The 16,276-nt window shown below is 38.6% G+C and overlaps 1 protein-coding gene across 1 annotated transcript in view; it reads left to right on the plus strand.

Moving 5' to 3' along the window:
* Positions 11,979-16,276, plus strand: part of LOC8083572 (alpha-mannosidase) — a 28,333-nt gene continuing 24,035 nt past the window's right edge. Inside the window, exons 1-2 of the mRNA XM_021450303.1 lie at positions 11,979-12,303; positions 12,378-12,461. Coding sequence (XP_021305978.1) covers positions 12,076-12,303; positions 12,378-12,461 — 312 coding nt within the window. The 5' untranslated portion in view covers positions 11,979-12,075. The remainder of the gene's footprint in view (positions 12,304-12,377; positions 12,462-16,276) is intronic.

Genomic DNA, 16,276 nt, shown 5'->3' on the forward strand with positions numbered 1-16,276 from the left:
GAGAGGACATAGGTGAGACCAATCCAAGAGAAACTCTGAACATTCAGATTGGAGACGAAGATAACATTAATGAGCATGGAATTTATTTCATAGCCACTTTGTTTACTCCATGCTCATATGTAACACCTTCCCAATCTATTGGTCTCTCCAACATCACCACATTTGAGATCTCCAATCCCCTCTTCCTTTCTATTTATAAAAACTTTAAAAGGGCGGTTGTCGATGCATATGTCTATAATAAATATTGCAGATCTCGTTGAGTTGATCTTGATATAGGTCAGTGTTGGAAGGGAAACCACTTCGCCGACATAAATTGATGGTTTCCCAAGGACAAGCTTAGTGTCCTAAAATAAGCACTGATCAGATCGTAACAAGAGTTTTTAATTATTTGCAACATTACCTTGTGTATTGAGCATATAAGGATAATTGTAAAAATATTCCTTCGGGTATTCTTGTCACTAACCTTTACAGGATTGGAGCAAGAAGATCGGATGAATGACAAGCACAAGGTATGTCCAACCAATCATCATGCAACACTGAATTAAATTCATCCAAACTTGAATTCTGCAAAATTCAAGCTTGGGGGAGTACTTTACATAAAAACATCCTTTGCCATGTTGCTATGTTGGTTGTCCCTACCTTTAAGACATGCTCAATTTGTTAAATACTAATCACACTACTTCATCTCCACTTGAGTAGATCTCTATAAATGCTGTCATGTTACCTTTGTCTATTTACTAGTAAGTGTTAGTTTGGAAGTACTGCACATACATCTATTGGCTTTTAAATTAAGCATGGTGCTTAGGTTAAACAGCCTTCCTTAATCTGATTAGACATGGAGTCTAGTTCGGTTATTGAACTAAAAACTGCTTGTGTAGACATTGGTATATTTTTGTCAAACTAACCCCTGCAGAAAAACTTTCAATATCGATTTGGGAAGTCCTGAGATAAACTCACATCAAAGACGAAGAGAGTGACACATGAAGTTTAACAATTTGCACAAGAAGGACATAGCTCATTCATCATAGAGAGATGATCCATGGAGGGTGCCACAAACACGATGCACAACCGCTAAGAAAGGAAAGCTTCCACAAGGTGATACTGTACAATCACTCTTCAAGCAAGGTAACATCTTAAGGTACTTGACTATCATTTTTATAAGCTTCTTCTTGGTTCTAGCGTTCATATAAATAAAAGAGACAAACATGTATGATTTACAACTCTAGATTAACCAACCCAACCGATTCAACATGTTTAGTCCTTTAATCCTTGTTCTTAGTACTACCTCCATGATCCCACATGAGCTAAAATGTTACACATTCAATCTTTGAGAGATATAAAGAAAAAGACATATACATAGATAGATTATCTTTCCATAAGGTTGAGCGATCTGATCTGACAAATGTTATAAGTGCTACACTCATGAACTTTTCATCCATCAACTTTGTCTTGCTCACTATGCTTAGGGTTAGAGAAGAACAAATACACTTTAGGTTCTGTTGGTGTTTTCCACCAACAGGACCCATGCACTTGATCTCTGCCTTGTCTCTATGAGCAGGTACACTTCGAGCAAAACACGGAGGAGTTTTATAACTCTCAGACTCTAACAAGTGAAGGACCTAGATCTACGAGCACAAACACACTGAGCAGGATACTGCCAACGCCGCACTTCGAACTGCTGGGCAAACGAAGAACATGGGTGACACCGTATTAAGAGGTGCAGACGTCAAGGTCCACACCTGAATCAAATGACGCACCTGAAGAATGAACACGGTGAGAAGTCTTGTTAAGAAGACTTAAAACATTGAACTCTCGTCGAAAGGTAAGATCGATAGTTATCCATATTTATCCTTTCTGCATTCCATTTTTCCTTTAATCATTTACTTTCCTTAAATAGATTATTAGTTAATCATGCTATCTTGAAAAGAAAATAAAAATGTTAAAAAATACTAAGCCCCATGTGAGTATACGAGTGGCATAAAACCCATAAATACCTTCACTGTGGTGGCATAAAAATAAAATAAATATTTCTTTTCTGCTTTATAAAATAAAAATATAAAAACAGGGAGTAATATTTATTGAGGAAGCTCAACATGATGAAGGCTAGATATTTATGCTAACACTTAATTAGTTCCACAAGCTTTGTTGTCTATTTGAGCTCCACAGAATTTAAGAATCAAGAAGACTAGCAGACGGAGGACATTCTAATCGCTGTCAGAATGCTGCTGACTTTCAAATACACCTCTGCCACCTGCTAGCTACATCAAGAGAAATTACGTCAAAATCCAGCTTGGGGGAGAGCACCCCCATTTATCTCGCTAAGTATTTCTACCTATCTTTATACTTATATTATATTAGAATATTAAAATACATAAACTATGAAAAACCAAATAAAGATTTTGTGCTTATATATATCTTTTGCTTAGTGTGTTTAATAAATAAATAAAGTGGCTTTGCTAATCTGAATCTTAATAATAAAACTCTAGCATGGATATGATGAATAGTTGCTCTGCCTAATTTGCAAATTTGAAGTTCTCTCTCAAGTTTAGACATAACTGTTATAATTTAAAGCTTGCTCTAGATCTAAACTTGTGGGATGAAACCTTGATCTGAAATAAGTTGTTAACGGATATGATATGGGAAGGTTGAGCTGTTGTTTATCTGTTCCTAGAGATGCTAGAATTCTGGAGAATTTTATCTTTGAAAAATCATTAAAATATTGCATGATGAGTTCCTATATGATAAGAGTTTAAATTCCTACCACAGCCATATATACATGCTTGCTAGACTTTGAGCCACACATTTATTATTTACTGCTTATGAGCATTGAGTGTGGTCAAGCTGTGTAGACCCTTAGGAATCTTGTCATGTGGTTAAATCAAGATTCACTTGCACGTTCACTCATATATGTTACTTCTACTCCGGAAGTACCATCCACATATATCCATCCATGTCCATCTCCAGAACCACTCAAAAATATTCTACTCCTAATCCGGGAGAGAATAGCCAAACATATTTCTGTTTTCCCTTGTGAAATAAATGCTCAAGTTATCTTGCTACTACCACTTGCTATATTATCTCAAGAGATGAGTGCTCTGAAAAAAAAGAAAAAAAATAATAAACGAGGAAATAAAAAGAGACAAGTGCCCGGAACCTCGAAAGAAAGAAAAAAGTGTCCAACAGTAGAATTAGAGGTACAGGATACCCACCTGAGAGGAAAGAAAAAAATGAAAGATAGAGCATCTCATTCTCCTCATAAAGTTTCAAAAAGCAAGGAAGGTATGTATCCCCTTAAAAGAGCAAAAGTAGAATTAGACTTTCACCATTGTTATCACCATCATCACCATACACCATTCATTCGCCACACATGCACATCTTGATTTGGCTTATTGATTTGTTTCTTTGGATCCATGGTTTGACTATACAATAAATGTCTTGTAAGTATGTATACTTTATCTCCCACCTATGAGCTCCAGATATTAAAGCCGTATTAGAGTAGGGTGAGAGAGAAGGCAATGTCACTATGCCTTATACCACAAATACCACATATCTTGAGAGAAGGCATATACCATCACTGCCTTGGTAAGGATCCAGAAATACCACAAAAGAGAGATTTAGAGAGTCATACAAGGAATCTCTGAGTTTTATTTGAAAATCTGCAAAAACTCCAGAGCTATAGCTGATCAAGAATAAGAGACATGGCACTTGGCTAGACTGTTCTATCTTTTAACTACTCAAGACAGAAGTGACGGTTACAAGTCCCATGGTGAAAGGTAAAGTAAGTAAGTTTTAGTTTTTGACAGTTTACTCTAACTCAGAGATGAGATCTTATTTAAAAGCATGTGTACCAGCAAATTTTTAAGATATTGCAACAAGTTCTGATCCATTGCTGAGTCTATCCTTGCTCAGGGACGAGCAAGAGGTAAGCTTGGGGGAGTTTGTTGACGGTCCTTAAGTATCAAATTCAATTATCAAATAAACAAAGAAAAGGATCCAAATGAAATCAACATCTAGACTTAGGGTTTTATCTGACAGAATTCCATGAGTTTTGGTGTTTGTCTATTTCTGCAGGGGGTTATCAGGAAATACGGAAGAAAGGCCCACACGTCGGGATTACATAGAGATATTAACGTGCCGCGCAATTATCTTACATCTAGAAGACTCCAGAAGCTACGGGAAGGAAGCGGAGGCCGAACGGGGCCAAAGGCAGGGCGCCCGCCCTCCTGCCCTGGGCGCCCGCCCTGACTTGGAGCCCAATGAGGACTCTTTCTCTCGGGAGATCTCCACCGACCTAAAGGATCAAGAATAACTGTTCAATCAATGTCGGTTTGATCCGACGGCCTAGGTTCACTTGAGGGGACTATATAACCAGACCCCCTGGCCCCTGGAGGAGGCACCCCTTGATCATTATTCATTATTCATAGACAGAGCAAAAGCTAGGGTTTAGAGATGAGAGCTCTCCTCTCTTCTCTAAACTAGAGTAGATCTAGATAGTAGCAAGATGGAGAGCGAAGGAGGATTAGAGGAGAGGCCGGCCTGTCGGTTCATCCTCCGGTTGTACTTCGTCATGATCAAGCTCTAATCAAGCTTGCTCATGGGATGACTCTGGTAATCTATTTCTAATTCATTATGCAATTACTAATTACGTATGTTCTGGTTCACAACTCTTTTGAGTACTTTAATCTATAGGACGCTATAGGTGAGAGTTGTAGTATAGGTGTAAGCGTGGTGCTTAGACCTAGATTACTTGTGGATATCCCCTGTCTAGCTGGATCGTGTGGTAGGCCGCGTAGGTGATAGTTACGTTGGTCCTCTGTAGTCCACCTCTCGTTAGCAGGACGGGTAGGGTTTATCGGCCTAAGGATAAGCATCCTTTGTGGTGTACTCTTATCACGTGGTTCGTCCCAGACATTGACATACCCCTTTGAAGTAGAGAAACCATAGTTATACTCTCTATTCTGCTACCATCGCCCATATACTAGAATTGCTCTACTTTCTATTCCCATATTACCACCTATTGTTATCTTACCTTTAATATTGTTCTTATTTAATTCTATCATCTTTCCTATTTACACCTATTTACTTATCTTGGTTAAGTTAGAGCGTAGTTGGTTCTCCCGTTTCCCTGTGGATACGATAAAACTTTAACCGGGTAAAAGCTTCAACGGTATCCGTGCGCTTGCGGATTATCTGTGTGCGTATAAATACCATAGTACACTCTAGTGCCATGCTGGGGATGACAACCTAGTATTCAAGTGGTGTTAGCAAGTGTCAACAATCATTTTGATAGGATTGATAGGCTTATAGGTGCCTCATAGGGGATTACTTTGATTCTTCCCCTGTTTGGGTTACTTGCCCAGTAAGATGATACTATATAAAGTTTACCTTTCATTGGAACCATAGTACATTAGTATTTGCTCATCATCAAGAGTCTTCTGGATTGATTGTACCCCCATAGATTAAGAAATTATAGGCTAGGTCATAAATCACCTACTGTTCCTTTGGGTTCGATATTAAAACTGCGTTGATCTTGGTGAAGTGTTGATCAGTATATATCTATGCGCTTGCAGATAATCTGATTATAATCATTATTAGAGTGCAGTTAATTTATACCAACAGATAAATAATAAATTTATCATTTGCCAAAGAAATCAATCTATTATTTTTTAGTTCACCCAATTATAATCTATATTACGATCAAACAAAACTGTCCTTTTATAATCAATCTGCTAGATTGGAACTTTAAAATTAATCTGGTAGACTAGCCCAATACCAAGGGGTACAGTCCTTTTATTTAGCATAAATAAAAATCAGTAGTTAACATGTTTTTCTTATTTCATAAAGGGCGGCTGGAACTTTATACAAAGGCCAAAAGTAAATAATAGCTAAAATAACATTGTTTTAAATGCACTAGTATAGAAATCAATTTCAGTAACGCCTCTCATTTTCATCAGAGACGGTTCACATAGGAAACCGTCTCTAACCATATCATTGGGCACTGTAGCTTATGATAGAATTCATAACTAGGTACATCTGTCTTTTTAGGTTTAGCATTGTTTTTCTTTGTTTTGTATCTTATACAGGGTATTTCAAGACTCACCACACTCCAATCAGAATCAAATTAATCAAATAGGAACCTCACATTATTTCTTGAGAGTTATGGCTAACAAAGCTCTATGAGAATTATCTATTCCAAGCACCGAGAATATCCGCACTGGACCCACATTCGACACCAATGATTCAGAATTTAAGCTTAGGCCAAGTCTCATCAACATGGTACAAGCTACACCATTTAGTGGAAAGAAACATGAAGATGCAACTACACATCCATAGAATTTTCTAGAGATTGCAAGCACCATCGTCGTCAAAGACATTGATCAAGACACCATACTACTCTGTTTATTCCCATTCTCACTCTTGGGAAGAGCGAAGTAGTGGTTTTATTCCAATAAAGAAGACATCAACACATGTGAGAAGTGTTCAAAAGCCTTTCTAGAGAAGTTCTTCCTAGTGGGCAGGACCAATTCCTTAAGAGGAAAGATTACCAATTTTCAACAATAAAAAGGAGAAACCATTCTAGACGCATGGGAGTGTTACCAAGAATACATTTCACATTGTCCCCATCAGGAAATAGAGTGATGGTTGCTTATGCAATACATTTATAATGGATTAATTTAGAAATCTTGTGATCAACTGGGTGCGAATGCTAGTGGATCATTTACAGCACTCACTGGTGGAAAAGCTGAAATCCTTATGGAAAGAATTGAAGAAAACCAAAGTTGGTCACCAGATAATATTCAAGCATGCCACCAAAGTGAAGAAGCACGAGAGAAATTGTGTGCGCTATCAACCAAGATGGGCGTATTATTGAACTGTCTTAATGAGAGAGCCAAGTACAAAGAAGATTAGAGAGCTATTGAAGCTACTTATAAAGATGGAACTCTCGCTGTCAACAATTCAATTCCAGCACAGTCAAGACAAAGATGGAATCAACAATAGTCCAACTACCAAGGTAAGTATCAAGGTAATAACTATAATTCTCCTAATACTAAGTTACCACCTTAAGAGAATTCATTGCAGAATAAGGTAGAATTAATGATGATTTATTAAAAAAATTGTTGCTAATGATAAAATCCTAGAAAAAATAAGTGCTAATATGGATACTTTTCTTCTACCATAAAATAACAACTTAGCTTAATAAAAAGATAGAAATTCAAGTTGCAAGATTTTCTGTTGCGCTGCTTGTTTCGACTAACCATGTTCAGATAAATGAGATAACTACAAAAGGTGGAAGGTCTTATAAAGGATCCCCTGTATTGAAAAGGGATGTCAAGAAGGATTAAAGTAGTACCAGTGATACTGAAAGAAGAGAAGGAAGATGAAGTTGACGATGTTACTCCACAAGAGCCACAAGATCAAGAGTTAAGACAAGATTTCCATGACACCAGCTTCATACCATTTACAAGAAGGAGATAATGGACTAACCCTCAGGCGGATGAAAAATTTGGTAAGTTTGTGGAGGTTATTCAGAAATTATATGTCAACATACCTCTGCTGGATGACATACATGTTTCTACGTATGCAAAGTATATTAGAGATATTTTGAACAAAAAGAGTCCACTACCCACCACTGAGGTGATCAAGCTGACAGATGAGTATAGTGAGTCCATCCTTAATTCATCACCACCAAAGAGGAAAGATCTAGGATGCCCAACTAGTGATTGCTCAATTGAAAGTCAAGATTTCGAACAATGCATTATGTGACCTTGTAGAAAGTGCTAGTGTTATGCCCAAGTCAGTCTTCAACAAACTTAAGTATTCAATATTGGAGCCAACATTAATGTGCCTATAGCTGGCCAACAAGTCGATCTGCTACTCAAATGGAATAGCTGAGAATAGCCTAATCAAGATAAGAGAGTTCTTTGTACTAGTGAACTTTTTGTTACTAGACATGCAAATAGACTCAAAAGTGTCACTCATCCTTCGGAGACCCTGTTTGAGCACCGCCAATACACATATTGATGTTGGAGAAGGAGAAATCAAGTTCAACATAAATGGAAAGGAAAAGTGGTTTGCTTTCAAGCCAAGACCAGAACTCATTACAAATGTGGTGTTACAAGAATAAGATCAACTATCAGAACCACCATCTCCGGGACTGGAAAATGCAACTAAGGATTAATTATATTTGAGGTCCGGTTCGGTGGACTTAAATTTCTGAAACCTCACCGCGAGGTAAATCAGTATTTACCCATCTTTACTTTTTGCATTAAATTTTTTACTTTAGCATTTTTCCTTGCATTAGAAAAATCAAATTAACATTTTCATCATGGCATAGTAAAAATTTAGGACCCACCTAAATAATTTCTATGGAGTTACCGTCGTGACAAGGACATAAAAATGAAAACAAAAAACACCATCTGTCTCCTTATTTTTCATAGTTACATAAAAGTAATTTTCTTATGCCATGTATGAAGCTATTTTTACATTCACCTAGGGGTAGATTCCATGGTTAGGACCCACATGTCATAACTTCTAATAAGCTCCATTCATAAAATATTATGAGAATTATGCCCCATGCAACCTGCACATGAATCACCATTGCAGATAGAATAGAATTTATGCAAAAGTAATAGAGGAGATGAAGCACCCAGGTGGGGCCCACATGGTAGGGCGACCGCCCTAGCCCCTACGGCGGCCGACCTGGCCTCTCTCGTCTCCTATAAATACACCGCTCTAGCTCCTTCATATCTCACACTACTCCACATACACCAACCTGCCTCCAGAACTTCGAATTTCCAAATTGCTAGCAAGAGATAGAGTGATAGTAAGGAATAGTGTGAAGGTAAGAAGTGAGAAGTAGTTTCATGTGTAGTGAGGTTGTGTGAGAGTTTAAGTTTAGAGCGGTTATGTTGTCCACTTAGTAAAAACAATTAGGGGAGGTGCTGCCCAACTTGACTTAGTAACCTACTAAGAGAAATTGTCGGACGACTACCCCAGAATGACTGACATCTGGACAGCTAACCGCTGATTTTTTTCTACTAATCTATTTCCATAGTTTTGTTTATTTTTTAAGTTTTTAACATGATGAGTTGGAGGAAGAAGATCTTTAGTACGTGATTATCATCCGGGCGTACCACCCACAGCAACTCGTCATCTTCGATAAACATCGACACACCGACAGCGAGTGTGCTCTGTCCTATGCCTCGTACCATCAACACCATGATATAACTGAGCGATGATATGCTTTATGTAGCGTGTCATGAGTGGCGGCTTGGAAAAAGAATTTTATTTCTGGAACCAGTACGTTGGGGGAAAGATGGGCATATATATAATTATAGGGTTAGAGGTCGGTAGAAAAATAATATATTTTATTATTTTTAGAATTAATTTATTTCGTGGATAAAATAATTTCAAAAAAGTTTAGAATTTAATCTACGAAAAGTACTCCCAAAGCTCAAAAAATCCAGAGAAAAATCTTAGAGACATTATAGAATATGAGGAACCTAAATAAAGTATTTCAAGCTTTTGATAAGATAATTTGGAGCATCTAAAATTATGCTCACAAGCAAGTAGGAACAAGTTCTAGAAGAAGCCAGATAAATTTTTGAGAAGTTTGTAGAAATTGATTGACGGAGGAGGAACTAAAAGGAGTGGTTTGCGTTACAAAGAAAATATTTGAAGAAGTTTCGAATGAAAGCTTGAGTTGAGCAACATGGAATTTGATTATAGAAAAAGGTAAAGACATATCGGACAAGAAAGATTGACCTACTAAACATATTTTAAAGATTTCTCTCATTATCAACACATAAGAAGCAAGAAGCAAACATCACTTCAAACAAAAATCCATCAAACTAGTTCAAAAAATTTTAAAGATTCACATTTTGCCTATAACTAATTGACACTATTTTCAACTAAATTTAGAAAATTTTATCCAAATACCAAAATATTTATTTTAATTAGTGTTTTCTATGGATAACCCAAAATTGAAAATTTTAGGGTGTGATATTGCCTTCCTTGCTTCTCCACCACAAGTCACTTAGGACACCATCAATATGCTTACACAACCCCCTCGACAGTTTAACACATGACATAGAATATGTCGGAATGGCCTGTCGAATTGATTTATTAAGCACCTCCTTACCACCTGCCGAGAGGCTCTGCTCCATCCATGCGTGAAGCTTCAATCATTTTGGTAAGAGTTTTATAGCTTAGTTTGCAATATATTTATATTCTAAAAATAGTGTAAAAGAGTTTTACCCCTGTAAAATTCTTTTTATTCTCATCAAACTCTTATCATCTCTCTTTATTAGGGGATGTTTGGCACTGCTCCACCCTCATTTTTCCAGCTCTGCTCCACGAACTTCACCATACAGCGGCTCCATCGTAGAGTTTGTGGAGTAGACAGTACTGTTTGGCACACATATTTAATGTTTATTAAACTCTGATGAAACACTACTGAGACTGACCTTTTCGGTCACACCATATTCTTCAAATCAAATAAGTAAGAGCATCTACAAGAGTTTGCTATTTTAACTAGCATTTATAAAATTTTGGTAAAATATAAAAAAACATCCTCCAACAATTTAACATCCTAACTTGGCAAAAATAAAAAGTCTATATTTTTTCCCAAGCGCATAAATATGCGCGCTTATCGTTCTTTGGTATCGCCGCGCGCAATCTCTGTCTGAGCAATTGACAAGGCCAGTCGCCCTGACAAGCTGCTGTTGGGCGTCGCCTCGCATGGTGCTGCTGGTCTGTATCGCCTGTTACGGTTCCTCTGCTGAAAGGACATGAAAGTTGCTTGGCCTCGTGAACTGTGATCACTTTCTTTTCAACTGGCTGCTGCAATTGAGGCCTTGTTTAGTTCATAAAAATTTTTAAGATTTCCCGTCACATCGAATCTTTGATCGTATGCATGGAGCATTAAATATAGACGAAAATAAAAACTAACCGCACAGTTTAGCTGTAATTTGTGAGATGAATCTTTTGAGCTTAGTTACTCCGTGATTGGACAATGTTTGTCAAATAAAAGCGAAATGCTACAGTACCCGAAAACGAAAAATTTTGCGAACTAAACAAGGCCTAAATAATACTTGTAAAAGAAATGATATCCTATGCAAAGAAATTAGTTTGTGGGTCATCTTTTTTAATTTTACCAAGTCAAAAATACGAAACTCTTGGAGATAAAGCTGATTTTTTACTTGACATTTGTTTTTAGGAGTTGGTAAATTATAAGATTTGCCAAGTATAATTTGGCAAAACTCTTGAAGATGCTCTAAAAGCTCCACGTATGTAGGCATGCCCAGGTTAGAGCAAGTATTATAGTGGGTCGTAAGCCGACTAAATGCTGAGGTCGAGGATAGAAGGAAGGAAAGAGAGAGAGGAGAAGTAGGGTGTAAGATTACAGCTAACTTAGACACAAAAACCAAGAAACTTTGTGAGAGAGTAAAGTGTGTTATATATTAATAGTGAATAGCTTTTTCTTGAGCAAGATTAATAGTGAATAGCTAACTATTGTATGATGAGTATGTGGGCTGTATTATTAGGTCGGTCTCAATGGAGTTTTATTAGAGTTTCATACACATTAAATATGTTGATGTGACACTGTATTAATAAAAAAAAATGATAAGAGTTTTATGTGAGTAAAGAGAGTTTCATCCCTATGAAGCTTTTCTGCAAAATCTGATGTATTGAAAACTGAGACATGAAACTCTCTATTGAGACTAGCCTTAAACTTGCTATGTATAATTTTTGCACACATCCAAACGCAGCCCTCAGCGGTTCAGCTTCCGTCCCAATCTCAAAGGTCCATTTTGCAAAATAAAGGCTGGTGATCCACAGCCATTCGTTGATTTTGACGGAGCCACCGTGACGAGGGAAGCCGCGAGCGCCGCCACCACGCGTACGTACGCCCGGAGGCGGAAAACAAATCGCCAACGCGAACCAGCAGTTATATATATTAACGAAACGCCTGTGATCCGCATTATATTCCCAATCACCCTAGCCGATCGATCGATCGATCCGCTCGTCGGGGCTGGGCGTACCGCGCGCGACCGGGAAAGCCACCCACCAGCCATGGCGCCGGCGCTTCTGTTGCTGCTACTGCTGCCAGTGATCGCGACGACGACGGCAAGGGAGGCGTCCGCGGCGAGGGCGTTCGCCGTGGCGTCCAACGCGACGGCGCATGGGGCGGCGGCGGTGGGGAACAAGCTGAACGTGCACCTGGTGCCGCACTCGCACGACGACGTCGGGTGGCTCAAGACCGTCGACCAGTACTACGTCGGATCCAACAACAGCATCCAGGTATATATCATGCATGCTCCGGCCCTCTCGATCTTCTCGGTTTTTCAGTCTCACCTCGTGGAGGCCGGCGGCAGGGCGCGTGCGTGATGAACACCCTTGACTCCGTGGTGGACGCGCTCGCCAAGGATCCCGCCCGCAAGTTTGTCGTCGTCGAACAGGTACACAAATTGAACCCAGTGATGTGCTCGCTTTCTGTGTCTCTTGCTTATCCATCCGCAAGCTAATACGCGCACCCAAATCAACGCGATTGATAGATTCTACTGAAATTTTGCCGAGTACAGACTACCTTGATCAGAACCAAAGCAAAGCAGCCGTGTCATCTTCCTAGCTAGACTGAATACTTGCAGACAACAATATGCTAGTAGTTTGGTTATTGCTACTTATAAAAGCACTCGCTATGTCGTTAAATGTTTGTCACCATAATTTGCATATCGAAAACTTTGAATCGATTTTTCTATACATGCAATATTTTTTCTCTAAATAAATTTATTAAAAAACTATATTTAAATATATATCAATAATACTAATTGCGTATCATTAATATTAATATTTTTTTAATATATATTTAGTCAAAGTTGTTTATCGGGAAACGAAAACGACAGACATTTAGGGGTGAAGGGAGTATACTCGAACTTGTCATGGCTGCACGTCTCACCGCACTGTTCATCAGTGCACTACTTTTCAGTGAAGGAGCAGTGTTTTCTCTTGCAATATTTCAACATCAGCATAAGTCAAAGTTCGCTTGTCTTATAAGCTGTACTCTTTCTATCAACCAACAGTATTTTTCTCTCACGATAAATCAACGGTATTTTTCTCTCACGATAAATCAGCAAACAGTACTTTCAGCCATGGCTTTTCAGACCAGCGAACATGCCGGCATTTCAATGGGAACACAAAATTATCATGATAACATATATATGATGTGTTATACTGTTACATAAAATAGATGATGTAATCATAATGTGTGGAACAATATTACATAAAGTCTTCAACTCTAAATTTTGATGCAAAACTGAAACATCAACTCCATATTGTTCATAATTTAAGAACGTATTGTATCACTTCATGCCTACAATATGCGAAAGATAAGCTTGCACTTCTTTAGAAATTAAAGTATGTCTTCAATTTCATCTGTATGTCAATAGTTTGATCACAAAGTCATTTCGTATTCTTTGACCATCTTATGAATAGTCAAATATAAAACCAGAAAGCACAATCAGTAACATTATTATAACTAATTATAATAAATCAAAAAGCATATATATGACCAAATAGTGTTTCCACTCACCATGTTGATCCGTGTGACTTGCCCATTATTCCAGGCCGCCATTAGTTGTAGACCATGGAAGCCAGACAAACTTCTGTAATAGAAATGAATTGTTAGCTATTCATTAAATTAAGTTATAATTAAATTAATATTGTTATTATATCACTCTATAGGGGTGGTTTAAAGGAACTTACGTACCTATATCAACTGGAATGTCATTTGGAATTATAGTTTTCCAATGAAAAATACCTTTTACTTTCCGTCCAGAACCTTGAGCGACCATACCAATCCTATAGTCATTTTCCATTTACATAATTGTTTTTATGTACCTCACGGATGTTATTTCGCCTTTCATCTGGTCAATTTGGACTATATGTTACTTGTCATGAAACATGCACGCTTCAAAAAATAATAAAAAAATTCTCAAAAAAGAGAGAAGCTAGACCATGTAAACCTACAACCCCACTTCCAAGTCATCAATTTCATCTTATGGTCACCCATCTATCTCGACATATGGAATGATGGGAGTGGGGTCGTAGGTTTTGTTCACATTAGCATGTAAACGGTATTCTCACAAACAACAACAGTCTCGATTCTCAATTTCACCTCCCATTATCAGAATAAGTTTATCAAGAAACAGTCTCCACAAATTCATTCAGGGCTATCCAAGTTCCGCAAAAGACAAAAGACTAATGGCACTACATCCGGGAACAACATATACACATACCCAAAATTGTACAAGTTCCGCTATAAGAATATTCAACTCCCAGCACCCTTAATTTGGATTTGAGACTCCAAATGTTGCAACATGCTCAGAGTCTTCTCATGCCTCATTATGGATAGGCTAAACAAGGGACATCTTAAAAAAGAAGCATAATCTAGATGGAAACAACTACAATTGTGTTCTCTGCAGCAACAATGTTGAAGAAATGGCCTTTTACTTGTTCGTCAGCTGCCCCTTCAGTAAAGCCTGTTGGCAGCACTTAGGCATTCACTCGAACTTAGTCAAGAGATTTATTTTCCAAATGATGAAACAAGTAAAACAACAGTTCCAACACCCTTCATGGAAATCTACATCACTGTTGCTTGGCAGATTTGGAAGCAAAGAAACAACTTCATCTTTTTTTAAAACAACGATAGTGCACTTAGGCTTCATTGTATTAGAGAAGAAAACAGTCCTACAGCCCACTTATCTCATACACGGACCAAATATGAGAGGTGGTTTGAGCATCAAAATAAAGACGAAAAACTTGTGCCAGAAAACAACATGACCCGTCCAAAGCTACAAGAAAAACTAGATTCTAACACCAAGCTCTAAACCCTGCAGCTTCTTAGCTCCAGCTAGGCACCAGAGACTATGTTTATCTTTGAATTCCCTTATAATTGAAGTTACTGAAGAAGCAGTACCCTCAAGGACACGTGCATTTCTATGCTTCTAGATAATCCAAGTGCCCCAGATTATTAGAGAATTCACTCCCCTTCTATGCTCTTTCTCCACCCTTTTATTGTCTTGTGCCACCAGTTGGCAAAGTTACCTTCGTTTTGTCTAGGAACACAACCACACTACTGCATACGGAGGCTTTGCCGAGAGCCACAGACTCTCGGCAAAGGCAATCCTGCTCTCGGCAAAGCCTTTGCCGAGAGGGACTCTCGGCAAAGCCCTATCGGCACATCTCTTATCGGCAAAATGGTCTTTGCCGAGAGTCATTCATCGGGCTCTCGGCAAAGAGTTTGCCGAGAGGCAAACCGAGCTCTCGGCAAAGAAAAGTAGCCGTTACGGCTGTTGGCGGTTGACGACAACTTTGCCGAGAGCTACCTGACCAAGCTCTCGGCAAAGAAATTTAATTTTTTTTCCTGGGAAAGGTCTTTGCCGAGAGCTGGCAGGAGTGCTCTCGGCAAAGTATTTAATTTTTTTTTAAACCTCTTTGCCGAGGGCTCTCGGCAAAGCTGGTTATTTTGGCCATGCAGGTGGGCTTCTTTGCCGAGAGCCCTGGAGCCGGTTCTCGGCAAATCGACCATTTTTCAGCTTTGCCGAGAGTCCCTCTCGGCAAATCGACCACTTTTTCAGCTTTGCCGAGAGATGCTCTCGGCAAATGGACCAAAATATTTTTTTTCTATTTTTTCATCCAATTTCTACTGAGAAGATCATATGACACATATATTTCCAGAAAATAATATATTTCACATCCAGGAGCCTATAGCTCACATAATCGACATCGATGACAATATATACCACATAAATGATTATTTCCATCACTTTGTCCATCGTAACAAGTTCAAATACTCCAAACTAAAGTCACATACATCCAAACTAACTCCAACATGTTCAATAATCACATTCCACAAAGTTCACATGTTTAAACAAAATAAATCCATCACCACATAGTTCACATACTCCAAACTAACTGCATCTCAAGCTAAGTCGACCTGACTCATTGTGAAGGCCCCCAATTGATACGAGGGACACCTTGGCCGCGTACCGCAGGAGAGCCATCATCTGGAGGTGTCGGCGAGATGGCAGGTGTTGGAGAAATGCCAGGTGCCGCGTTTGAACCCGCTGACGGAGGCTGCACAAAAGGACAACATAGTTTATTAGACAAGATGACGGCAATAACTAGTTTAGGACTTACTTGTGTCATTGAGTTTCCTCACAGGAGTATTAATAGGAGTAGTAAATACATGAGAGGGTGGCCGTGGAGCCAGTAG

This window comes from Sorghum bicolor, chromosome 1 (genome assembly GCF_000003195.3).
Source record: "Sorghum bicolor cultivar BTx623 chromosome 1, Sorghum_bicolor_NCBIv3, whole genome shotgun sequence".
NCBI lineage: Eukaryota > Viridiplantae > Streptophyta > Magnoliopsida > Poales > Poaceae > Sorghum > Sorghum bicolor.